The sequence below is a fragment of the Hordeum vulgare genome, chromosome 5H (genome assembly GCF_904849725.1).
Source record: "Hordeum vulgare subsp. vulgare chromosome 5H, MorexV3_pseudomolecules_assembly, whole genome shotgun sequence".
Lineage (NCBI taxonomy): Eukaryota > Viridiplantae > Streptophyta > Magnoliopsida > Poales > Poaceae > Hordeum > Hordeum vulgare.
In genome coordinates, this window is record NC_058522.1 from 571,962,467 (window position 1) to 571,988,033 (window position 25,567).

Genomic DNA, 25,567 nt, shown 5'->3' on the forward strand with positions numbered 1-25,567 from the left:
GACAGAGAAGGGGTGAGCGTGACTGCGTTATCCTATCCACTCTTTATTGCACTGAATGTGTTGTTTAATTTTGCCACGCGTTTTCTGATCTGGTACTGTAATTTATCATCAAGTGTCCATCTTTAGAGCGACGCAACCATTAACTGTGATAACGCGTTTTTTGTGGTCGTCTCTGTCCGTCTCAGAATGCTGTCCTCTCCTCTCTGTCATTCCCTAATCATGGCCTCAACAACCCTGCGTCCGGCCAACATGTGACATGTCCCAACCAACCTGTCACTAGTCAACTCCCAAAGTCATGGCAACTCCCCCTAGCAACATCAACCGAATTGCAGTGCACATTCCATCCATCCAATCCAATGCAACCGTCGCAATCCATCCAACCCAAATCAGCACAGAGCAAGCAGCCAGTTTGATGATCAACAGCAACCTCTGAATCTAATAATCAACCAACAACAAATGAGAATCTTGTGAAAGAAGAGCAGAATCCATGCTTGTTCTACATTTTTTTTACAGCAGGAAGGGAAATCCAAGGAAATTAGCCGGTGGCAATGGCGGGCGCAGGGGCTAGCAGCCGGACATCTTGGCCCGGAGGATGGTGCACTTGGTCTTCTGGAAGGAGGTGGCGGCGACGTCCGGGTCGACGAGCTGCAGGCTCAGCGTGCAGATGACGACCAGCGGGCACTTGGCCTTGCGCCCCTTGTACTGCATCACCGTGTCCAGCCGCACCTCCACCTCGAACCTGCCGGCCTCCTTCTGCCTGGCGAACTCCGCCGCGCCGCCCGCCGGCAGCTTCGGGAGGGCCTTGTCGACGCCGCCCACCTTCAGGCGCACCGTCGTCTCCTTCCGGGCGGCGAGGTTGAAGGCCGCCACCGTGCCGGACTCGTCGAACAGGGTGCCGTTGAAGGAGAAGGCCGCCGCCACCGGCCCGAAGCTGATGGCGTAGTGCAGGTTGGGGTTGCGCATCGACACGGCCGCCGTGGCCTTGTACGACAGGACCTGGAGCGGGGACTTGGCGGTCGCCGCCGTGGTGGAGTTGGAGGAGTTGGGGGACGGGGCGAGCTCGAAGCTCGTGAGGAGGGCGTCCTCCGCCATGGCCGTCGGCGGCTTGATGACGGCGAAGGCGAGGATGAGGACGATGAGGACGGCCCCGACCACGAGCAGGATCGCCGCCCAGATGGCGATCTTGGTCCAGTTCCACTCTTCGTAGTCCCAGCAGCTGCCCATGGCTCGCCTGGCTGCTTGGTGGTGGATCTCTCCGGGTGATGGGGACTGCGAGAGAAGCGTGGAGCTGGAGCTGGAGCGCGCACGGCGACGAGAGACTTATAGCGAGCGGGTCTTGTGGCCAATGGGCATCCAGACCAGACGAGAGCAGAGCAAGACGAAGACCAAGACCAAGACCAAGACCAGCGGGGTCGTATAAACAAAGGGTGAAACTAGAAGGTGACCGTTGGTCATCTGAGCTGTGGCAACCACATGGTAGCTACTTCGGCCAGTTCTTTCTTAAAAACACACCAAAAGTGCATTTTATATCTGATATTTTAATCAAAAAAATGAATAACAATAATAACCCAGACAGTGGAAATACAGCTGGACACAGATCAATCAGTGTAAAAAATAAAACTACATTTCAAAATATACTAACCTTCTTCTTCCTTTTGTGATTAAAAATCACACTGAACCAACAACAAAGAAAATCGACTTTAAAAATCCGTAATAACAACTCATCCCTTGCCGAGACCTATAAGTCGGTAAAGAAGCATCGCTTGTCGTTGGAGCATCACTCCATGCAAAACAGGTTGGCGAGCCATCACCACCGAACACTAGGATTGAAAAAACCAGACCATGCTGTCGAACAACACATAATAAGTTGTCGAAATCATCTCAAAGCCAAGTAGATCTGGAAACACAAACTCTCACATGCATTCGTCGGCGCTCAAACAGCCGTCATTAGGTTAGGGAGAAATCGAAGAGACCTTTTAACAACACGTCATCCTCGCCACTGTCTCATCAATGTCGTTGTGAAAACAAAAACTGTGAAGGAAAAATAATAATGAATGGATGGGTCCCCACTCATCTTGTCGTTGCCGAGTCTGTCGTGCGGGGAAGAGGAGGGGGGGGGCTTCACGGCAAAGCTAGGGGTTCAAAGAGGCTTATACGGCCAGCCCACCAAATATTTGTTAGAGAATCCTCGTTTTACTTTGGTCAGTTAGTAGTGTTGGAGGTTGGGGCACTCGTATTTTATGTTCTCTTGTTTTTCACCATATACTATTTGCAAAGTGATTGGAATGGTTCGGACGTCTGTCGGTTACGCGCAACACTGAACTCTACAATGAGCCATAGATGTGACGTCACAGTTGGTTACAGGAAAGGCCCCTGGAGAAGAAGGGGAGGGGGGGGGGGGTTGACGGATAGTTGGGCGCTGGTGGACCAGCGGAGGAAGGTGTCTCCGACAGGGCAGGTGATAGTAAGGTCGGTTGCGGGTTGCTTATGACTCTAAAATGCATCATGCTTTATCAAAGTTTTGCCTTGCTTACATTTGTGTTTTTTTATTCTTAATTCGTAACATATTTATGAAAATTGGAGAAATCTTGGTTGTTTGTCAAGATTGCACATATTTTAGTTTTTTAATTAAAAACATTTTTTTAATATTGTAAAGAATAAGATGAGATTAACAACTTTAGTTTCAAAGACGGAGTCAAACGAACCTTCCTCGAGAGCCTTAGCCAAGCATCGGTATGACCAGGCCTAGTCATACCACCCAGCGTCGCCTCCATCAATCCAAAACCCATGACTTTCATGAAGGAGACAACACATTCAAGATATAGAGCGACCATGCTATATAAGGAGAAGAAGAGAGAGAACATTCAAAAGGAGTTTGCTTCTCTTAGATTCATCCATGATCCCTTCACCGTTGACATCCACCCCCTCATTGTCGAAGGACATCACCATAAGAAAGATTCAACTTTGTGAAACAAACATTTATAATCTGCATTTCATACTTTTTTCCGGAGATCTAGACATAGATAATAATTCATCTAGTCGTGATGATTTGTGGTATTATCGAGATAATTTTCTTTTACTCGATCTTTCTGATCCCTCGACCATGCGTGAGCAGTCTACCTTGAGGCTAGGAGATTAGAGGATTTATAAGATGTGGTTTTGCCTACTACTTATTTGATCATTGTCTGGTTACCTTGATAACTTTGGTTTTGTTGTTGGTTATCCTTCGTGTACGCATTACTCATCGTATAATTTAAGGCCCTAGACAACATGATCTAGATACCTATGTGTGTAAGAATGTATCATCTAGCAATTTCGCAACCTTGATGTGAAAGGTGTTGGTACCAATGAGACACGGAGATCATATGAGGAGCACAGGAAGCTTATGCAATCAAGGCATTAGCTCTATCTATTGATCTTAATCGTCAAGTTGACCATTGATGATGGTACCGAGAGGCAGGGCAATAATATTGAAACCAATAGGGGATCAGCTATCCATGTATGACTCATCCATCAAATGTGTAAGAGTAATTCACATTATTGTTGGGCCAAAGTCAATTCTCTATTCACCATAAACTGAATTCTCATGAGCCAAACCATTTGATTGCAAGAAAACAATGTTTACTTTTATCACAACTTTAATCAACTAAGTGTAATCCTTTATTCTATTTGTTTCTAATTTGCAAATCTTTGTACGCAATCTACCCCCTCCATTTCTAAATGCAAGTCTTTTAGAGATTTCACTAGAAGAATACATACAGAGCAAAATAGATGAATCTACACCTCTTATGTCTACATATATTCGTATGTAGTTTTTTTAGTAAAACCTTTAATAAGACTTATATTTAGGAACACGGGGAATAATTCCCAACCCACTTCTGTCTGGTGACACCTCAAGTATGTTAGAAACACCCAAATTAACACTCGCTTTGGTTCTTCATAGGATCGATATTAAACTATGGAATGATACTTTGTGTTGCTGGAAACATGGGAGATTGAGGCTTGGGGGGGGGGAGTGGCAAAGAGGGGTCGACTGATAGAAAAATACGTGCAACTTAATCACATGCCCTTTTCTCCTATGGACATGATCGGGTGACAAAGTGTGGTTGAGCCGGTGGTGTCAACGGTGTTGCCTACATAGTTGATTTTTGTTGATTTAGGAATGTTCAAAGTCTTGGTTTAATGTAGTTCATGTTAAAAAAATATTTTTTATTTGGATCTTATCATCACTTCACTGCCACCGGTAGAAGAATTCAGTCTATGCGTGTGCAGATGAGATGCACACAATGATAAGCACATAAGTACATCAAAAGGTGTTGCTATGCCTTCTGCAATTTTTTTGTCGGCGGTACCAAAATGAGGGATACCTTATAGATCAAGCTAGCAATGTTTAATCGTTACCTACATCTTTGGGTATAATTACTCTATTAGGAGAAAGGGACGGGATAGTTTAAATGTCAATGATAAAGTTGTTGGGTCAAATACCTTCCCGAGCAAGTAAGAGGCGGGGGGTGATGGGATATTATTACTGAAAGGACATGGATGTCGCGTGGGGTGAGGAGGGGGGGGGGTAATAGGGGCTCTCAAATAATTACGATTTAGACTTTAACAAATACAGAATAAAATTAGCGTTTAATTTATCAAGCACAAAACCTAAAATAACTGGACTCGCCTATGTGCACCAACAACTTATGCTAAACAAGATAAACAACTAAGTGCTAGCGAGATATATAACATGAAACACTATGACTATCACAAAGTAAAGTGGATCAATAATCGGCTTGATAACCGAGGTACGCGGAGACGACAATTTATCCCGAAGATCACACCCTTGCAGATGCTAATCTCCATTTGGAGCGGTGTGGGGGCACAATGTGCCTCAAGAAGCCACTAGGGCCACCATAATCTCCTCACGCCCTCGCACAATACAATATGCCGTGATTCCACTAAGGGATCCTTGAGGGAGGTCACCGAACCCATACAAATGGCAACCCTTTGGGAAGGTCACCAAACCCATATAATTGGCAACCCTTGGGGGCGGTCACCGGAACCCGTACAAATTTCCCGGAGCAATCTCCATAACCTAATTGGACACCTCGACACTTGCCCGGTGCTTTACACCATAATGATTGAGCTTTGAGACATCACCAACCTCTCTAGGGTGCCCAAGGACCCAAGAGGCACAAGCTCTATGGGGTGTCTAAACACCCAAGGGTAGTAAGCTTCTCAACTTTTCACTTCCATGTATCATCGTGGAGAACTCAAACCAATGCAACTAATGCAATGGCAAGAATATACGAAGTGGTCAAGTCCCTCACTCCCAAATCTCACAACAACAACAAAATCTATGGAGGAATATAAGAGGAAGAACAAGGAGAACACAAAGAACTCCAAGATATAGATCCAAGGGGTTCCCCTCATGTAGAGGAGAAAGTGATTGGTGAAAATGTTGATCTAGGTCTCTCTCTCTTTTCCTTCAAGAAGGAGCAAGAATCGTTGGAGGGACTGAGAGTTAGCAAGCTCGAAGAAGGTCAACAACGGGGTAAGAACACGAACTCAAAAGATAAGAACCATTGGGGAAGACGACCCCCTTAAATAGCCCCCCCAATCCAACCTTATGCCCACAGTCCTGCACAAGCGAACTGCCACTTGGGGTAGCGGTACTACCGCTTGGCATGGTCAAAACAGCCCAACGAGACAAAAAAACATGAACAGTTGTTCAGCTTGAGGAGTACTGCCGCTCGGGAGAGCAGTACTACCGCTCTACTACCGCTCAAGCAGATTGGGCAATAGAAGCATAAAAATAAGCGGAAGTGGTTGCGTTAGAAGAAAGCGAAAGTACCGCTCGAGGGAGCAGTACTACCGCCCAAGTAAAACAGAAGAAAGCTCCAATACCGAAACTATCATAACTTTTGCGTACGGGTTTCAAATTGAGCAAACTCAAGCTTGTTGAATAGATGACGAAAATGTCTATCAAAGTGCGATACAGAACACAAATCTTGGCAATATTAAGAAAAAGAAATGGATAATAAATGCCAATAGGATAAGGAAGATGACCTTCTCAAATATGATCTAACAATATCTCCAACATCGAAAACACAAAGATGATGCATACGAAATCCATTTTCGATGAACTTGAGCTTATCACGATGAAGACCATAAGCTTCAAAAATCACATAGCAAAAATTCAAACAAGAACCAAGAAAAAGGATGATGCCAAGATGCAATAATTTGAGCTCTCTACAAATGATACGATTAAGCTACTCACTCGAGAGCCCCCTTGATAGTACAACAATTGATTCTATAGAAAACCTATCAAGAACAAACCTTTGCCTTGCGCATAATCCACTTGAGATAGATGATGACGATCTTGTCCTCCTCATGATGGATAACCTTTCTTGATTGTGTCGACTCAATGAAGACTAGTAGATTGCTCTCCCATACTCCACTGTGGGTGAGTCTCTCTTCAACACATCTTTACATGTCCATCATTACCATAGTGGACGACAAGCTTCAAGCATGATCTCTTCGTGATGCTCCACTTGAACTTGCACAACACAAGCTTCAAGCATGATGACGATCGCCACTTGATGTCATCCTCCATGGGTTATATGAGATCCCCCTCTTGATTGAAGCCCGTGTAAAATACCCAACCCCTCACAGAACTACCACACAACTAGATCATGTGTCAGTACACAAAATGAAATGTACAATGCTTACAATACCGTGAGATCACTTGATCCTACCTAGTACATTTTTATGCTTTGTGTGTTGATCAACTTGAATACTCTCTTTGTACTTATTTCTTGATCAACCTTGTCTCTTATATTCTCTTCACAAATATGATGTCTTGAAGGTAAACATGAATGTTCACACTATCTTCTACTTCAAGACATGTCTGCAATAAGCTCGACTCTCACATGATCAATCTTTGGATAAATCCTTAAATACCACCTTGATCAACACATAAACTCCTTAAAACCAACAGATGAACTTCAAGAAATGCATATGGACAAATCTTTTGAATAAAACTTAAGCCAACCATTTGTCCATAGAAAATGTCATCAATTACCAAAACCACACATCTAGCACCATGCTCTTTCAATTACTTATATGTGGGTCCCAAAACAAGTAGACCAAGGCGATTAAGGCACATACCCATGCAAAAATCTACCCATGCATGCCATTTAACCCAAAAAGGCCAAAGGAAACACTAACCTTGCTACGACACACACCCAACAAGCCAAAGGAAACCCTAACCTAGCTACAACACACACCCAAAAAGCCTTACATGTTGTTTATTCTGTTGAAATATTTTGTTTTGCTGAAATGTTGTTGAATATTTCTACTAATTAGGGACATGTGTTTCATGTGGGGATAAAAAAACCGACGGGGATGGGGATGGTCCTGGTGATTGTCATGGGAATGAGGATAAGAGTCCAAAAAGGGCGAGATCGCGTGCACACGAGATGTCGGGAGCGCCTTGGCATGACATCAGACGGGATTATCCGTGTTTTTGGGCTCTTTAATTTTTTGGCTTTGCTATGGTTGTTCTATTTCTTATGTTGTTCGAATAGACATCATTCCATATTAAACATAATAAATTCATAGAAAGTAAATACAATGCTTCAAGTTTACATTTAAAAAAACTCAAACGTATGGCCATGTAGACACATCTTCTGCCTTAAGCAAACAATAAGTGCCATTTCGCCGGCCCATGAATTTATATTTCTTTCCCAACATATTCCCATATTTAGTTATTTCCAACTTTTGTTCCCTTTCTACTTTAATTTGTCCCTTATGTTTAATTTTATTTTGGATTTGTTCTTGTTTTATTATATTATTTGTAGTGCGGTACTTTCCTTGTTGTAATACGGAGTAGAGTACTCCCTTCGTCCGGAAATATTTGTCCTAGAAATGAATGTATCTCGACTTATTTTAGTTATAGGTACATCTATTATATTTAATTTTAGGACAAGTATTTCCGGACGGAGGGAGTACTGGTTAAGTACAGTCGAGCAACGATCGATTTTTACAGCAGGGAATGAAACCAAACCAAAACAACAAGTGACAATGGGGGGCGCGGGGCTAGCAGCCGGAGATCTTGGCCCTGAGGATGGTGCACTTGGTCTTCTGGAAGGCGGTGGCGGCGACGTCCGGGTCGACGAGCTGCAGGCTCAGCGGGCAGATGACGACCAGGGGGCACTTGGTCTTGCGCCCCTTGTACTGCATCACCGTGTCCAGCCGGACCTCCACCTCGAACACGCCGGCCTCCTTCTGCTTGGCAAACTCCGTCGCACCGGCCGCCGGCAGCTTGGGCAGGGCGCGGCCGACGTCACCGACCCTGAGGCGCACCGTGGTCTCCTTCCGGGCGGCGAGGCTGATGGTCGGCACGGTGCCGGACTCGTCGAAGCGGGTGCCGTTGAAGGAGAAGGCCGCGGCCACGGCCCCGAAGGTGATGCCGTAGTGCAGGTTGGGGTTGCGCAGGGAGATGGTCACCGTGGCGTTGTACGACAGGAGCTGGAGCGGCGGCCTCGCCGTGGCGTTGGGGGACGTAGCGAGCTCGAAGCGCGTGAGGAGGGCGTCGTCGGCACTGGCCGTGGGCGGCTTGACGACGGCGAAGGCGAGGATGAGGAGGGCGAGGACGCCCCCGGTCACGGCCAGTACGGCCAGCCAGACGGCGGCCTTGGTCCAGCTGCACTCGCACTCGCACTCGCAGCAGTCCCGCTGGCGCTTCTCCCACCACTTGCGCCACCAGTCGCGCTCCCAGAAGACCATGGCTGGCTCAGCTTAGCTCAGCTGGTCCGCGGATCTCTCCAGGTGGAGGCTGGGAGGGTGAGGGGAGAAGAAGAGGGCCGGAGCCGGAGACTTGTGGCGAGGGTGTGGGTCTTCTGGACGCGGCTCTCTCCATCCAGATGAGAGATGAGAGCAGAGCAGAGCAGAGCAGAGGAGACCAAGAAGACCGGCTGTTGTCAGTGGGTCGTATACAAAGGACAAGGTGACCGTTGCTGTTATCTACTATCTCCTCTCAGCCGTGGCAACGGTATCCATGGTGGTTGCCTCACCCAACCAGAGAGCACTCTCGACGCGTTTTGTGTGTTCTTTTAAAAAAGAAGAGAGCGCGTTGGCAGAGCGTGTTGGCAGAGCGTGGTCGAGCTGGAGGCATCAACCGCGGTTGCCTGTTGATGATGGCTCCATAGTTGGGTTGCTTGATTCAAACGCTTTGTATATGTTTAACTTTTGAATCTTAGAGCGCAACTCCAAGACGATTTTGTCTGTTTTTTGTTCGTTTGGATCGGCTAGACGAAAACCAACTTCCGCTTCAACGTTTGGGTCCGCGCACGCGCCCAATGCGGGCTCGATCCATTTTTGCCGGCGTGCATCAAACATGCATAGTTTAAACATTAAAAAAGCCGGCCACGAAGGCCGACGAGAGTCCACGCGTTACATTATTAATGAAAGAAAGAAAGAAAACCTAGGCGTCTTCGGCGGCGGCGGCGAGGTCGGGCTGTGCCGGAGCGGGGGCGGGCTGTGCCGGCGCGGGGACGAGGTCGGGCTGTGCCGGCGCGGGGGCGAGGTCGGGGCGTGCCGGAGCGGGGGCGGGCTGTGCCGACGCGGGTAGTGCTGGTGTCGGCGGTGGTGCAGCACGGGCGTGCTCGCGCACCTGGTGCATCGCCATCTGAGCTTCAAGGAAGGCGGCCTCCTCTCGAAGAAGCGCGCGGGGGTGGACGACGAGGGTGTTCTGGAAGAAGGTAGACGTAGCACGGGCGCGCTCGTGCGCCTGGTGCATCGCCCTCTTAGCCTGCAGGTAGGCGACCTCCTCTGGCAGCATCGCGCGAGCATAGACGACGAGGTTGTCGTCGTTGTCCATGGCTGCTGGGTCGTCGACGAGGAAACAAAGGGGTGGCGAGATGGGGACGGGGAAGGGTTCTGGAAGCAGATGGCGGAACCCCACCGCACGTTCGGATTAAAAAAGGCCGGCTACGGTCGCTGACGCGTGGGCCCGAAGATAGCAGCCGTCATAAATTATATTGACCGCGGTGTTTGGGGCGGACACCGAGGGGGCGCACGCGTCCGCTTCGCTTCCGCGCCGACGCATTTCGGTCTCAAATTTGGGCCGGAAATGGATCGGCGCGGACGCGTTTCGGCAATGGGTCAACGTGTTGGGCCATCATTTTTGTCCGCGCCAACCCAAACGGACGGCGGCAGACGAAATGGGTCGCTCCATTGAAGTTGCTCTTACAGCATCTACAAACGGGCGCCACATACCCGCCTCAAACCGGCCGTGGTTAGAACATCTCGAGCACGGTCCCAGTCGTCCACCCAAGGGCGTTCCCAGCCACCGCTTTCGGCCTACTTTCGGCGCAAATTCATATTCAGCATTCTTCAACACAAATTAAACAACAACAATTAATTTTTTTGTCACATAATTTATCACAGAAATCAATACAAATTAAAAAATAGTTTAAAAAGTCAATACAAATTAAAAATCGAGCTAGGCGTTGCCCTTCAACCTTCATAGATGCTTCACCAAATCGTGCTGCAATTGTTGATGTACGTGTTGGTCTCGGATCTCGTAACGGATGTTGAGGAAGACAGTTCAGGTTGTCGGTAGCTGGTGATAAACTTGGACAAGAGAACCTTGCGTGTAATATGGTTCAAGGTCAAACATTAGCTCCTCCTGCTTTCTCTTAATGATCATGTTGTGCAAGACAACACAACAATTCATGACTTCCCACATTTGATCTTTCGACCAGGTTTGAGCGGGGTATCGAACAACAGCAAAACGAGATTGAAGCACACCAAATGCCCGCTCAACATCCTTTCTGCAAGCTTCTTGACGCTTGGAAAAATAGGAGTGTTTGTCTCCTCACTACAGGAATAAGCTTCTTTGTCGTTTGTCATAGCGGACGACAAAGGCCGGGCAAACGGAAAATAACCACGCTAGCTAGCGTTGGTAAAGAGGTCCTTTGCCATCTGCGAGAAAACGACGAACGACAAAGACGTTTGCCGTTTGTGTTTCTAGTGAAGCTGACGACAAACGTACACCTGCCTTTGTCGTCTGCCCACCTTGCTTTGCCATCAGCCACATCGCCAAAATTTCTCAAACTTTTTCTACGTATTCTAGGAATTGTAAACCAATACCATGCTAAATTTCATATTCTTCAGCGGTGATATGGTCAGTTTGCCTACCTAAAAAATACAATCGGCAAAGTCTTTGTCGTCCTTTTTTTCTGGCTGATGGCAAACTGAGCTCTTTGCCGTCCATTTAGTTTTTCGCAGATAGCAAACCGAGGGCTAGCAGACGGCAAAGAATGGTGGGGCCCATCTCCCCTTTGCCGTCTGTCATGTTGCTCTTTGCTATCAGCTGCGGATGGCAAAGAAAGGACTCGTGACAAAAATAGTCTTTTCCATGAGTCCCTTCTTTGCCGTCCGTTTTTGGAAGCTAACGACAAAGACCTTCTTTGCCGTCCGCTGGCAGACGACAACGAACAGACATATGGCAAATTCTCTAATTCCTGTAGTGTGTGGTGCAGGATTTGTGATAGTCTTCACAAATGTGGACCATCTCGGATATATGCCATCTGCTAGGTAGTATCCCTTGTTGTAGTGATGCCCATTGACCTCGTTCTTAACTAGAGGAGCATGACCTTCAACAAGCTTCGCAAAGACATTCAAGCACTGTAGTACGTTGATGTCATTGTGAGTTCTTGGCATACCAAAGAAGGAGTGCCAAATCGAGAGGTCATGTGTGGCCACTGCGTCAAGTACCACACTGCAACCTCCTTTGGCGCCTTTGTACATCCCTTGCCAAGCAAATGGACAATTTTTCCATTTCCAATGCATGCAGTCGATACTTCCAAGCATATAAGGAAATACTCTTTCTGCATTCTATGCTAGGATCCGAGGAGTGTCTTCATCATTGGATGATCGCAGATAAATGAGGTCTAAAAACTGCCACCACTGCCCCCTGTAGAACTTGTAGAAACATTCAATGGTGGTGGACCCGACCATGCGTCCATAGTCTTCCAGAATATCACCGGGAGCTCCGTACGCAAGCATCCTCATAGCTGTCATGCTCTTCTGGAGCGAGGTGACTCCAAGTGTGCCGGTGCAATCCTTTTTGCGCTTGAAGCAGGTGTCAAACTCCCTGATGGAATTCACAATCCTCGGGAAGAGCTTCCGGCTCATACAATAACGACGCCAGAATACTTTATCGTCGTGCAGAGGAGCATCGACGAAGTAGTCGGCGTAGAGCAAACAACAACCTTCCAGCCGATGATTCTGCTTTGCCTTTGGCAGGCCCGAGACCGAGCAACCTTGTCGTGGCTTTGCATTGCTCGCGAACATGCCGGCCAGAGAGGCGAGGACCATGATGTGCTCTTCATCCCGGGCGTCTGCATCGGCTTCCTCCTTCAGTAGTGCCGCAGACGCCTCCTCGTCGTTGAAGTCCATCGCCTAGGCAAATCGCCGAACACCTGGCGGGCGTGGCCGCCGCGCGGCCGCGTACATGCCTGGAGCGCCGGGAAAACTCGCCAAGAAGGAGGGGGCGGGGAAGGGGGCGAACCCGCGGCGAACCCTACGGCCGTCGACGGGGAGATGACCTTTGTAGCAGTACGCAGGTGGGAGGCGCCGGAATCGGCACGTTGGCGAAAGGTGTGGTGCGCGAGGGGCGGTCCGGAGAAGAAAAGGCCTTTTTTCACCTGACAGGGGGCCCGACGTGTCGTTTTTCCTTCCGCCGGCGTCCCCGGGCGCCCCCTAGCGCGCTAGGTTCGGGCTGGGACCGCCGGGTCCAAGTTCGGTCCTAACCGGCGAAAAACCGGCTCCTAAGGGCGCGACTGGGCCGTTTTTCCCTCGCTGACGGGAAAAAATGCCTCGGAGGGTCTGTTGGGGACGCGGCTGGAGATGCTCTTAGTGACCGGTCACACAAACATGATCTAGGCAGACGCCTCAAATGCGTGGACTGATCGACACCCCTTATATCCAACCAATATATGAAGCGGGCATGAACAGGCCCGGACATGCCTAACACGCAGGACCTGACCCACAATGGTCCACCCGACCCAACATATATTCATTTAAATCCCCTTCCCGGATGAAAGCCTAGCCACTTCACTTCATTCCGTCACCTAACCCCGGTTCGGAAATATCCGGCCTTCTCCGGCATGATAGACATCGGATCTGAGTCCTATGGCTCCAAATCCCTCAACCAACAGTTAATTTGGCTACGCCTCAAGTTTTGAAATTTGCAGCCTTTCTATGGAATTCCATTGCAAATGCACCTATTCTCGGCTTAAGTGAAGAGTAGGTGCTGAATCGCGTCAAGATGAGCTGATCATTGACATGGGCCATTAAATATTATTATTTCATAATTTTGGAGTAATATGTATTTTGTTCTACACAAGTCTTGTTAAAATGTAATAAAACACATTCAATACTAAAAATATTGGTGTATTGCAGGAAAAAATGCTAGCGTAAAAATAGATTTGACGTTAATAAAAAAAACATTCATGCCAATTTACGAAAATGTTCATGTACATGAAAAGAAATGCATGCACTTGAAATAATAATTTGCACATATCAAAAGTAAATGTCAAGTCAGTCTGAAAACAAATTTGTGTATTTACTACAAAATAAATAAAAATAGAAGACATAAAAGAACAAACATGACATTAGAAAAAAACCGAAAGCCAGAACATGGGCCTGATCAGTGGTTGGCTCACTTGAAAATGCTGGAGGCGATCTCACAGATTGTACATGGGCTGAACGTGGACCTCATCAGTGGTGCAGTGCTGATATAGTGGACCTCATAAAAAAAAGTAGTGATGCTAAAAAAAAATGCATGTGTAGTGCACTCCTCCCTGCACGCGGCTTCCAGTTCCATCTCCCGAACTACAACCTGGCTAGCCACGGTTTAGCTCCCACATCTCCATTCAACCTCCCTCTATAGTAGCGAGCTGCTTATCGATCGATGCCGTCGGCGCCGGCCCTGGGGAGGGAGCTGCTCGAGGAATCATGAGCGCCGGGGTTTGCGGCGTGGATGCGTGATCTGCTGCGGCTGATCCATCACACTAGTAGAAAACCAGGGCCGGTCCTGAGGTTTTGGGGGCCCGAGGCGAAGCTCGACTGGGAGGGCCTTAATACAAACAATCTGTGTTTTCCTTCATATATCAACAACTAATTGTGGGTAAAACCCTAGGATTGATCATAAACCCCATATACACTCTTTTATAACATTAGCGTTGGCTTGCTCTTTCTTACGGCTTGATATGGGTATTTCCTATTTCTAGTCTCACTTTTCTCCAACAGAGCCCCCTCACTGAGTGAGTATTCGGATTTCTAGTATGATCCACTCATTTTACGTCAAGCACCCAATCACAAGATCAGAATCACACTCTATATCATACCTTTCATGGAAAAAGGGACAAGCATTCGCCGCTAAACCAAGATCTCCACCTCTTGAGACTGTCAATCAATCTTACCTTATAAGGTACAAAGGTATATTTACCATACGAGATGTGTGTACCTACTTTATCCAAATAATTCAATAAAATTAACCAAGTACTGTACCCTAAGGTTTAATTATATAGCATAGTGCCACTGCCTTTTCCAAAAAAATGGGTATTTCACATTCCAAAAACACAACAACACTATTTTCATCAAATAATTTAACTCTCCATGAGGCAGAAACCTAGAAGCTAAGAAACTTTCCTTGAACAACAGGTTGTACATGCCATCTAGTACATACCTAGATGTGGTAGAACGATGTAGTAGTCATCCCAGCTCATACACGGCGCTGAAGCCATCCACGGGAAACCTCATCGGGCTCCTGGTTGGGACTGAAGGCGAAGACACATGATTTATGATTTAGGTTATTATAAGGGATCGATGGGTGCGTACGAGCTTTCCACGAGGCACGACGTGCAGCGAGATGTAGTGACCGGCTGGTCGGACCGGACATACGCGTGCATGTCGGGCAGGCAGGAGGGCGTGTGTATATGGCCGGCGGCCGTGGCCAGGCAACGGGAGGATTTACAACAAATCGATGTGATATCATGGAGACGGCGCCGCACGCCATATCGTAAATCAAGCTCGGCAGTTGCAGAGGATGTGATCTCGGCGTGTGCGTAGTACTACTTTCGGCCTTCCCAGTATAGAGCCCAGCACTAATCTGGGGGCCCGGGGCGGCCGCCCCCCTCAGGGCCGGCCCTGTAGAAAACAAACCTTACGGTTGGATCATTAGTTTCCGTTTGATTTCGGTCACGGTCGGGGGGCCCGGGCATCTTTAGTCACGGTTCATTTTATACATATAGTCCCGGTTTGTGATACAAACCGAAACTAAAGATATAGTGGCAGGTTGGTGTCAGGCTAGAGCCCCCACGAACACATTTAGTCCCGGTTGTATCTCAAACCGGGACTAGAGGTAGCCATTTAGTCCCGGTTTGTATAACCAACCGGGACTAAAGATGTCCCTATATAAGCCCTTCGTCCAGAACGAGCCCATTTCTCTGTTTTCTCCATTCCCCTCTCTATTCTTCCCCTTACCTCGAGCTCATCCTTCATTTTGTACCAAGATTTGTCAAGATTTGAGGCACCCCATCTCTCCAAGTGTTCAAAAAGGTTAGCAACTTTGTCCTTTCATCTCTCATTGCTAGATTAGCTCGTGGAATGCTCTATAAATATAGTGATTTGTGGGGTTTAGTTTGGGAGTAATTTTGTGAGAGTTTATTTGATTTATATGCAATTTGAGCTCAAATTAACTTCTTAGTTTGCATATGTGTAGGTGTGGTTTACTTAGTGCCTTCCCGTCCCCGTCCTAACCACCGTCGATCACCCGCACCGTCCCGTCGCCGGCGCCACCTTTGTGAGCCTCTTGTTCTTATCCTTTTAAAAAAAAATCTTATCTGTATGATTTAAATAGTTTTCTTACTTGTATGATTGTTTGTTATACATAGTGTCATGGTTCTGATATCTGTCCCCGTCGGCCCTTGTTCGATTTATGATTCAGATGTGGTATATATTTTCTTTTGTAACTATTTGTTGCATTTCGCGTTTCTGACAATTATGCCCATCAAGTTGACATAGATATTTTTTCTATGAGGTATGTGAACCGGAAATTGCAACCGACCCTCTTGTCGAGAAGTTAAATTTAGTTAAAAAAACGAGTATTTGAAAGAAAAATTGAAAAGAATTGAAGAAGAGAAGATGAAATTGGAGTTGTATGTTGCCGATGTCGCGATGATCACAAGATCAAGATGGATGCAATGCGCTTGAAGATTAGAAAGATTAGAAAATACGCCGTTAATAATGAGGCTTGGTATCACTATGCTATTGGATTAATTGTTACCTTTGTTACGATCTTGATCACATTTCTTGTTGCATTTAAATGCTTTAGCTAGGTACTCTTGTATGTTGTTTTATGAGAACAAGTGTGTATGAACTTTATGCATGAACTTGTATTAATTTGGTCTTTTCGGTCTTGTGTAATGAAGATGAACCGGCAATGGATGTACGATGACCAACGCTCTCCCCAGTTCATTAATGGCGTGCAGAGTTTTATGCGTGCGACCGAGGCAAACTAGCGAGATGGTTTTATGTATTGTCCATGTGGTGTCTGTAAGAATGGTAACACTTACTGTAAGTCAAGAGTCATTCACGTCCACCTGTTTACGTCTGGTTTCATGTCCGGCTATAACTGTTGTACCAAGCACAAAGAAAGAGGGGTTCTAATGGAAGGGAATGAAGAAGAAGAGGATGATGATAACTATCGTGTGTTACTTGAATACGATGGTACTATAATGGGGGAAGATGCTGAAGAAGAGGCACCAGATGAGCCCGCTGATGATCTTGCTTGGGCCATTTCTTATACAAAGAGAAACTGCGCAAGTGAAAAGGAGAAGTTGAAGTTGTAGCGCATGTTAGAGGATCACAAGAAATTATTTACCCAAATTGCGAAGATGACAAGAAGAAGCTGGGTACCACACTGGAATTGCTGCAACAGAAGGCAGAGAATGGTGTATCTGACAAGGGATTTGAAAATTTACTAAAAATGTTAAAGAAGACGCCTCCAAAGGACAACGAATTGTGCGACGGTATGTACGAAGCAAAGAAGGCTATCTGCCCTCTAGGATTAGAGGTGCAGACGATACATGCATGCCATAATGACTACATCCTCTACCGCGATGAGGAGTACGAGAATTTGAATGCATGCCCGGTATGCGGTGCATTGAGCTATAAGATGAGCCGCGATGACCCTGGTGACAATATTGAGGGCCAGCGCCCCCGGAAGAGGATTCCTTCAAAGGTGATGTGGCATGCTCTTATAATTCCACAGTTGAAACATTTGTTCCAAAACAAAGAGCATGACAAGTTGATGCGATTGCACAAAGAAGACAATAAGAAAGACGGGAAGTTGAGAGTACCCGCTCATGGGTCACAATGGAGAGAGTGGTCGGACTTTGCACATGATGCAAGGAACTGTTGGTTTGGTTTAAGTGCAAATGATATTAAACCTTTTGGGGAGCAGAGCAACAAGTTGGAAATATGCCCTAGAGGCAACAATAAATTAGTTATTATTATATTTCTTTGTTCATGATAATCGTTTATTATCCATGCTATAATTGTATTGATTGGAAACACAATACTTGTGTGGATACATAGACAAAACACTGTCCCTAGTAAGCCTCTAGTTGACTAGCTCGTTGATCAAAGATGGCCAAGGTTTCCTGGCCATAGGCAAGTGTTGTTACTTGATAACGGGATCACATCATTAGGAGAATCATGTGATGGACTAGACCCAAACTAATAGACGTAGCATGTTGATCGTGTCATTTTGTTGCTACTGTTTTCTGCGTGTCAAGTATTTGTTCCTATGACCATGAGATCATATAACTCACTGACACCGGAGGAATGCTTTGTGTGTATCAAACGTCGCAACGTAACTGGGTGACTATAAAGATGCTCTACAGGTATCTCCAAAGGTGTTAGTTGAGTTAGTATGGATCGAGACCGGGATTTGTCACTCCGTGTGACGGAGAGGTATCTCGGGGCCCACTCGGTAATACAACATCACACACAAGCCTTGCAAGCAATGTGACTTAGTGTAAGTTGCGGGATCTTGTATTACGGAACAAGTATAGAGACTTGCCGGTAAACGAGATTGAAATAGGTATGCGGATACTGATGATCGAATCTCGGGCAAGTGACATACCGAAGGACAAAGGGAATGACATACGGGATTATATGAATCCTTGGCACTGAGGTTCAAACGATAAGATCTTCGTAGAATATGTAGGATCCAATATGGGCATCCAGGTCCCGCTATTGGATATTGACCGAGGAGTCACTCGGGTCATGTCTACATAGTTCTCGAGCCCGCAGGGTCTGCACACTTAAGGTTCGATGTTGTTTTATTCGTATTTGAGTTATATGGTTGGTTACCGGATGTTGTTCAGAGTCCCGGATGAGATCACGGACGTCACGAGGGTTTCCGGAATGGTCCGAAAATGAAGATTGATATATAGGATGACCTCATTTGGTTACCGGAAGGTTTTCGTGCATTACCGAAAAAGTTTCGGGCTCATCGGTAGTGTACTGGGAGTGCCGGGAGGGGTGCCGGGGACCATCAGGAGGGGTGTCACGCCCCAAGGGATCTCATGGGCTATGGGAAGAGATAAACCAGCCCCTAGTGGGCTGGAATAAGTTCCCACTAAGGCCCATAAGGTTTGAGAAGGAAAAAACACAAGGTGGAAAGAGTTTCCAAGTGGGAAGGTGGAATCCTACTCCAAGTAGGATTGGAGTAGGACTCCTCCACCTCCAATTTCGGCCAAACCTTTAGGTTTTGAGGCTGCCTCCTCCCCTCCCTCCCTCCTATATATAGTGGGGTTTTAGGGCTGATTTGACACAAATTTGCCACGGCAGCCCGACCACATATCTCCACGGTTTCACCTCTAGATCGCGTTTCTGCGGAGCTCGGGCGGAGCCCTGCTGAGATAAGATCACCACCAACCTCCGTAGCGCCATCACGCTGCCGGAGAACTCATCTACCTCTCCGTCTCTCTTGGTGGATCAAGAAGGCCGAGATCATCGTCGAGCAGTACGTGTGCTGAACGCGGAGGTGCCGTCCGTTCGGCACTAGATCGTGGGACTGATCGCGGGACGGTTCGCGGGGCGGATCGAGGGACGTGAGGACGTTCCACTACATCAACCGCGTTCACTAACGCTTCTGCTGTGCGGTCTACAAGGGTACGTAGATCGAACATCCCCTCTCGTAGATGGACATCACCATGATAGGTTTTCGTGCGCGTAGGAAATTTTTTGTTTCCCATGCGACGTTCCCCAACAGTGGCATCATGAGCTAGGTTCATGCGTAGATGTCTTCTCGAGTAGAACACAAAAGTTTTTGTGGGCGGTGATGTGCGTTTTACTGCCCTTCTTAGTCTTTTCTTGATTCCGCGGTATTGTTGGATCGAAGCGGCTCGGACCGACATTACTCGTACGCTTACGAGAGACTGGTTTCATCGCTACGAGTAACTCCGTTGCTCAAAGATGACTGGCGGGTGTCAGTTTCTCCAACTTTAGTTGAATCGGAATTGACCAAGGAGGTCCTTGGATGAGGTTAACTAACAATTCATATATCTCCGTTGTGGTGTTTACGTAAGTAAGATGCGATCCTACTAGATACCCATGGTCACCACGTAAAACATGCAACAACAACATTAGAGGACGTCTAACTTGTTTTTGCAGGGTATGCTTGTGATGTGATATGGCCAACAATGTGATGTGATATATTGGATGTATGAGATGATCATGTTGTAATAGTTAATATCGACTTGCACGTCGATGGTACGACAACCGGCAGGAGCCATAGGGTTGTCTTTAAACTAACGTTTGTGCTTGCAGATGCGTTTACTATATTGCTAGGACGTAGCTTTAGTAGTAATAGCATGAGTAGCACGACAACCCCGATGGCGACACGTTGATGGAGATCATGGTGTGACGCCGGTGACAAGAAGATCGTGCCGGTGCTTTGGTGATGGAGATCAAGAAGCGCATGATGATGGCCATATCATGTCACTTATGAATTGCATGTGATGTTAATCCTTTTTGCACCTTATCTTGCTTAGAACGACGGTAGCATTTTGAGGTGATCTCTCACTAAAATTTCAAGACGAAATTGTGTTCTCCCCGACTGTGCACCGTTGCGACAGTTCTTCGTTTCGAGACACCACGTGATGATCGGGTGTGATAGACTCAACGTTCACATACAACGGGTGCAAAACAGTTGCACACGCAGAACACTCGGGTTAAGCTTGACGAGCCTAGCATGTGCAGACATGGCCTCAGAACACATGAGACCGAAAGGTCGAGCATGGATCGTATAGTTGATATGATTAGCATAGAGATGCTTACCACTGAAACTATTCTCGACTCACGTGATGATCGGACTTGAGATAGTGGATTTGGATCATGTACCACTCAAATGACTAGAGAGATGTACTTTTTGAGTGGGAGTTCTTAAGTAATATGATTAATTGAACTAATTGTCATGAACATAGTCTAATGGTCTTTGCGAATTACGATGTAGCTTGTGCTATAGCTCTACTGTTTTTATATGTTCCTAGAGAAAATTTAGTTGAAAGTTGATAGTAGCAAACTTTGAAGAGGATTGTCCTCGTTGCTGCGCAGAAGGCTTATGTCCTTAATGCACCACTCGGTGTGCTGCACCTCGAGCGTCGTCTGTGGATGCTGTGAACATCCGACATACACGTTTCTGATGACTACACGATAGTTCAGTGCAAAATACTTAATGGCTTAGAAGCAAGGCACTGAAGACGTTTTGAAACGTCACGGAACATAAGTGATGTTCTAAAGAGATGAAATTGTGATTTCATGCTCGTGCCCTTGTTGAGAGGTACGATACCTCCGACAAGATTCTTTGTCCACAGAGTAAAGGAGAAAAGCTCAATCGTTGAGCGTGTGCTCAGATTGTCTGAGTACGACAATCACTTGAATCAAGTGGGAGTTAATCTTCCAGATTAGATAGTGATGGTTCTCCAAAGTCACTGTCACCAAGCTGTGAGAGCTTCGTGATGAACTATAAAATATCAAGGATAGATACAATGATCCTTGAGCGATTCACGATGTTTGACACTGCGAAAGTAGAAATCAAGAAGGAGCATCAATAGTTGATGGTTTGTAAAACCACTAAGTTTCAAGAAAGGCAAGGGCTAGAAGGGATACTTCGTGAAACGGCAAAACAGTTGCTGCACTAATGAAGAGACCCAAGATTAAACCCAAACCCGAGACTAAGTGCTTCTGTAATGAGGGGAACAGTCACTGAGGCGGAGCAACTCTAGATACTTGGTAGATAAGAAGGCTGGCAAAAGTCGAAAGAAGTATATTTGATATACATGATGTTGATGTGTACTTCACTAGTACTCCTAGTAGCATGAGGGTATTGGATACCGGTTCGGTTGCTAAGTGATTAGTAACACGAAATGAAAGCTACGGCATAAACGGAGACTAGCTAAAGGCGAGGTGACGATACGTGTTGGAAGTGTTTCCAAGGTTGATATGATCAAACGTCGCATGCTCACTCTACCATCGGGATTGGTGTTAAACCTAAATAATTGTTATTTGGTGCTTGCGTTAAGCATGAACATGATTGGATCGTGTTTATTGCAATACGATTATTCATTTAAAGAGAATAATGGTTACTCTATTTTCTTGAATAATCACCTTCAATGGTTTATTGAATCTCGATCGTAGTGTTACACATGTTCATGATATTGGTGCCAAAAGATACGAGGTAATGATGATAGTACCACTTACTTGTGGCACTGCCGCTTGAGTCATGTTGGTATAAATTGCATGAAGAGGCTCCATGCTGATGGATCTTTATACTCACTTGATTTTGAATCACTAGTGACATGCAAATCATACCACATGAGCAAGGCCTTGTTTTCATTGAGATGAAATAAGATAGTAACTTGTTGGAAGTGATACATTTTGATGTATGCAGTCCAATGGGTGCTGAGGCACGCAGTGGATATCATTATGTCCTTACTTCAATGACGATTTGAGTAGATACTAGAGTATTTGCTTAATGAATCACAAGTCTGAAATATTGAAAAGTTCAATTCTGTTTCGGAGTGAAGTTCGTCGTAACAAGAGGATAAACTGTCTACGATATGATCATAGAAATGAATATCTGAGTTACGAGTTTTGGTACGCAGTTAAGACAATGTGGAAATTGTTTCGCGGTTCATGCCACCTAGAACATCATAGTGTGATGATGTGTCTGAACGTCATAGCCACACACTTTTTGGTATGGTGCATGCTATGATGTCTCTTATCGAATTACCACTATCGTTTATGGGTGAAGCATTAGAGACAACCGCATTCACTTTAAATAGGGCACCACGTATTTCCGTTGAGATGACACAGCATAGACTGAGGTTTAGAGAAATCTAAACTGTCGTTTCTTGAAAGTTTGGGGTTTTGACACTTATGTGAAAAAGTTTCAGTCTGATAAGCTCGAACCCAAAGCGGATAAATGCATCTTCATAGGATATCCAAAACAGTTGGGTACATCTCCTATCTCAGATCCGAAAGCAAAGTGTTTGTTTCTAGAAATGGATCCTTTCTCGAGGAAAGGTTTCTCTCAAAAGAATTGAGTGGGAGGGTGGTAGAACTTGATGAGGTTATTGAACCATCACTTCGACCAGTGGGTAGCAGGGCGCAGGAAGTTGTTCCTGTGGCGCCTACACCAATTGAAGTGAAAGCTGATGATGGTGATCATCGAGCATCGGATCAAGTTACTACAAGCCTCGTAGGTTGACAAGGTCGCGTACTACTACAGAGTGGTACGGTAACCCTGTCTTGGAGGTCATGTTGTTGAGCAACAGTGAACCTACGAGTTATGGAGAAAGCAATGGTGGGCCCGGATTCCGACAAATGGCTGGAAGCCATGAAATCCGAGAGAGGATCCATGTATGAAAACAAAGTGTAGACTTTGGAAGAACTGCTTGATGGTCATAGGACCGTTGAGTAAAGATGGATCTTTAAAAGGAAGACAGACGATGATGGTGATAAGTCACTATTAAGAAAAGCTCGACTTGTCGCAAAGATGTTTCCGACAAGATCAAACAGTTGACTATGATGAGACTTTCTCACTCGTAGCGATGCTAAAAGTCTGTTAGAATTATGTTAGTAGTTGCTGCATTATTTATGAAATATTGCATGTAGGATGTCAAAACATTGTTTCCTCGACGGTTTCCTTGAGCAAACATTGTATGAGATACAACCATGAGGTTTTGTCGATCCTAAAGATACTAGCAAGTATGCAAGCTCCAACGATCCTTAAATGGACTGGTGCAAGCATCTCGGAGTTGGAATATACACTTTGATGAGATGATCAAGGATTTTGGGTTTGTACAAGGTTTATGAGAAACTTGTATTTCCAAAGAAGTGAGTGGGAGCACTATAGAATTTCTGATAAGTATATGTGGTTGACATATTGTGGATCAGAAGTAATGTAGAATTTCTGTAAAGCATACAAGGTTGTTTGAAAGGAGTTTTCAAAGGAATACCTGGATTGAGCTACTTGAACGTTGAGCATCAAAGATCTATGGAGATAGATCGAAAACGCTTAATGGAAGTTTCAACAAGATGCATGCCTTGACAAGTTTTGAAGGAGTTCAAAATAGATCAGCAAAGAAGGAGTTCTTGGTTGCGTTGTAAGGTGTGAATTTGAGTAAGACTCAAAACCCGACCACGGCAGAATAAAGAGAATAGACGAAGGTCGTCTTCTATGCCTTAGCCGTAGACTCTAAAGTATGCCATGCTGAGTACCGCACCTTATGTGTGCCTTGCAGCAAGTTTGTTGAGAGGTACAGAGAGTGATCCATGATTGAATCACTAGCAGCGGTCAAAATTTATCCTTAGTAACTGATGGACTAAGGAATTTTTCTCGATTATGGAGGTGGTTAAAGAGTTCGTCGTAAAGGGTTACGTCGATGTAAGCTTTGACACTAATCCGAATAACTATGAGTAGTGAAACGGATTCGTATAGTAGAGTAGATATTTGGAGTATTTCCGAATAGCACATAGTAGCAGCATCTATGAGATGACATAAAGATTTGTAAAGAACACACGGATCTGAAAATTTCAGAACCGTTGACTAAAACCTCTCTCATAAGCAAGACGTGATCAGACCCCATAACTATATGGGTGTTGGATTCGTTGGAATCACATGGTGATGTGAACTAGACTATTGACTCTAGTGCAAGTGGGAGACTATTGGAAATATGCCCTAGAGGCAATAATAAATTAGTTATTATTATATTTCTTTGTTCATGATAATCGTTTATTATCCATGCTATAATTGTATTGATTGGAAACACAATACTTGTGTGGATACATAGACAAAACACTGTCCCTAGTAAGCCTCTAGTTGACTAGCTCGTTGATCAAAGATGGCCAAGATTTCCTGGCCATAGGCAAGTGTTGTTACTTGATAACGGGATCACATCATTAGGAGAATCATGTGATGGACTAGACCCAAACTAATAGACGTAGCATGTTGATCGTGTCATTTTGTTGCTACTGTTTTCTGCGTGTCAAGTATTTGTTCCTATGACCATGAGATCATATAACTCACTGACACCGGAGGAATGCTTTGTGTGTATCAAACGTCGCAACGTAACTGGGTGACTATAAAGATGCTCTACAGGTATCTCCAAAGGTGTTAGTTGAGTTAGTATGGATCGAGACCGGGATTTGTCACTCCGTGTGACGGAGAGGTATCTCGGGGCCCACTCGGTAATACAACATCACACACAAGCCTTGCAAGCAATGTGACTTAGTGTAAGTTGCGGGATCTTGTATTACGGAACAAGTATAGAGACTTGCCGGTAAACGAGATTGAAATAGGTATGCGGATACTGATGATCGAATCTCGGGCAAGTGACATACCGAAGGACAAAGGGAATGACATACGGGATTATATGAATCCTTGGCACTGAGGTTCAAACGATAAGATCTTCGTAGAATATGTAGGATCCAATATGGGCATCCAGGTCCCGCTATTGGATATTGACCGAGGAGTCACTCGGGTCATGTCTACATAGTTCTCGAGCCCGCAGGGTCTGCACACTTAAGGTTCGATGTTGTTTTATTCGTATTTGAGTTATATGGTTGGTTACCGGATGTTGTTCAGAGTCCCGGATGAGATCACAGACGTCACGAGGGTTTCTGGAATGGTCCGAAAACGAAGATTGATATATAGGATGACCTCATTTGGTTACCGGAAGGTTTTCGTGCATTACCAGAAAAGTTTCGGGCTCATCGATAGTGTACTGGGAGTGCCGGGAGGGGTGCCGGGGACCATCAGGAGGGGTGTCATGCCCCAAGGGGTCTCATGGGCTATGGGAAGAGATAAACCAGCCCCTAGTGGGCTGGAATAAGTTCCCACTAAGGCCCATAAGGTTTGAGAAGGAAAAAACACAAGGTGGAAAGAGTTTCCAATTGGGAAGGTGGAATCCTACTCCAAGTAGGATCGGAG

General features: G+C 45.8%; 2 protein-coding genes across 2 annotated transcripts; both read right to left on the reverse strand.

Annotated features, from left to right (window-relative positions):
• Positions 1 to 408: 408 nt before the first annotated feature.
• Positions 409 to 1,444, reverse strand: LOC123399399. The gene has a single exon (XM_045093815.1). The coding sequence runs from the start codon at positions 1,222 to 1,224 to the stop codon at positions 565 to 567; it is 660 nt and encodes a 219-aa protein (XP_044949750.1). The 5' UTR covers positions 1,225 to 1,444; the 3' UTR covers positions 409 to 564.
• A 6,492-nt stretch (positions 1,445 to 7,936) lies between these two features.
• Positions 7,937 to 9,083, reverse strand: LOC123399400. Its single transcript, XM_045093816.1, has one exon. The coding sequence runs from the start codon at positions 8,776 to 8,778 to the stop codon at positions 8,089 to 8,091; it is 690 nt and encodes a 229-aa protein (XP_044949751.1). The 5' UTR covers positions 8,779 to 9,083; the 3' UTR covers positions 7,937 to 8,088.
• Between the last annotated feature and the right edge of the window lie 16,484 nt (positions 9,084 to 25,567).

What these genes read in the sequence shown, in the direction of transcription:
- LOC123399399 (XM_045093815.1), bottom strand. Translation starts at nt 1,224, where the DNA reads ATGGGCAGCTGCTGGGACTACGAAGAGTGGAACTGGACCAAGATCGCC.
- LOC123399400 (XM_045093816.1), bottom strand. Translation starts at nt 8,778, where the DNA reads ATGGTCTTCTGGGAGCGCGACTGGTGGCGCAAGTGGTGGGAGAAGCGC.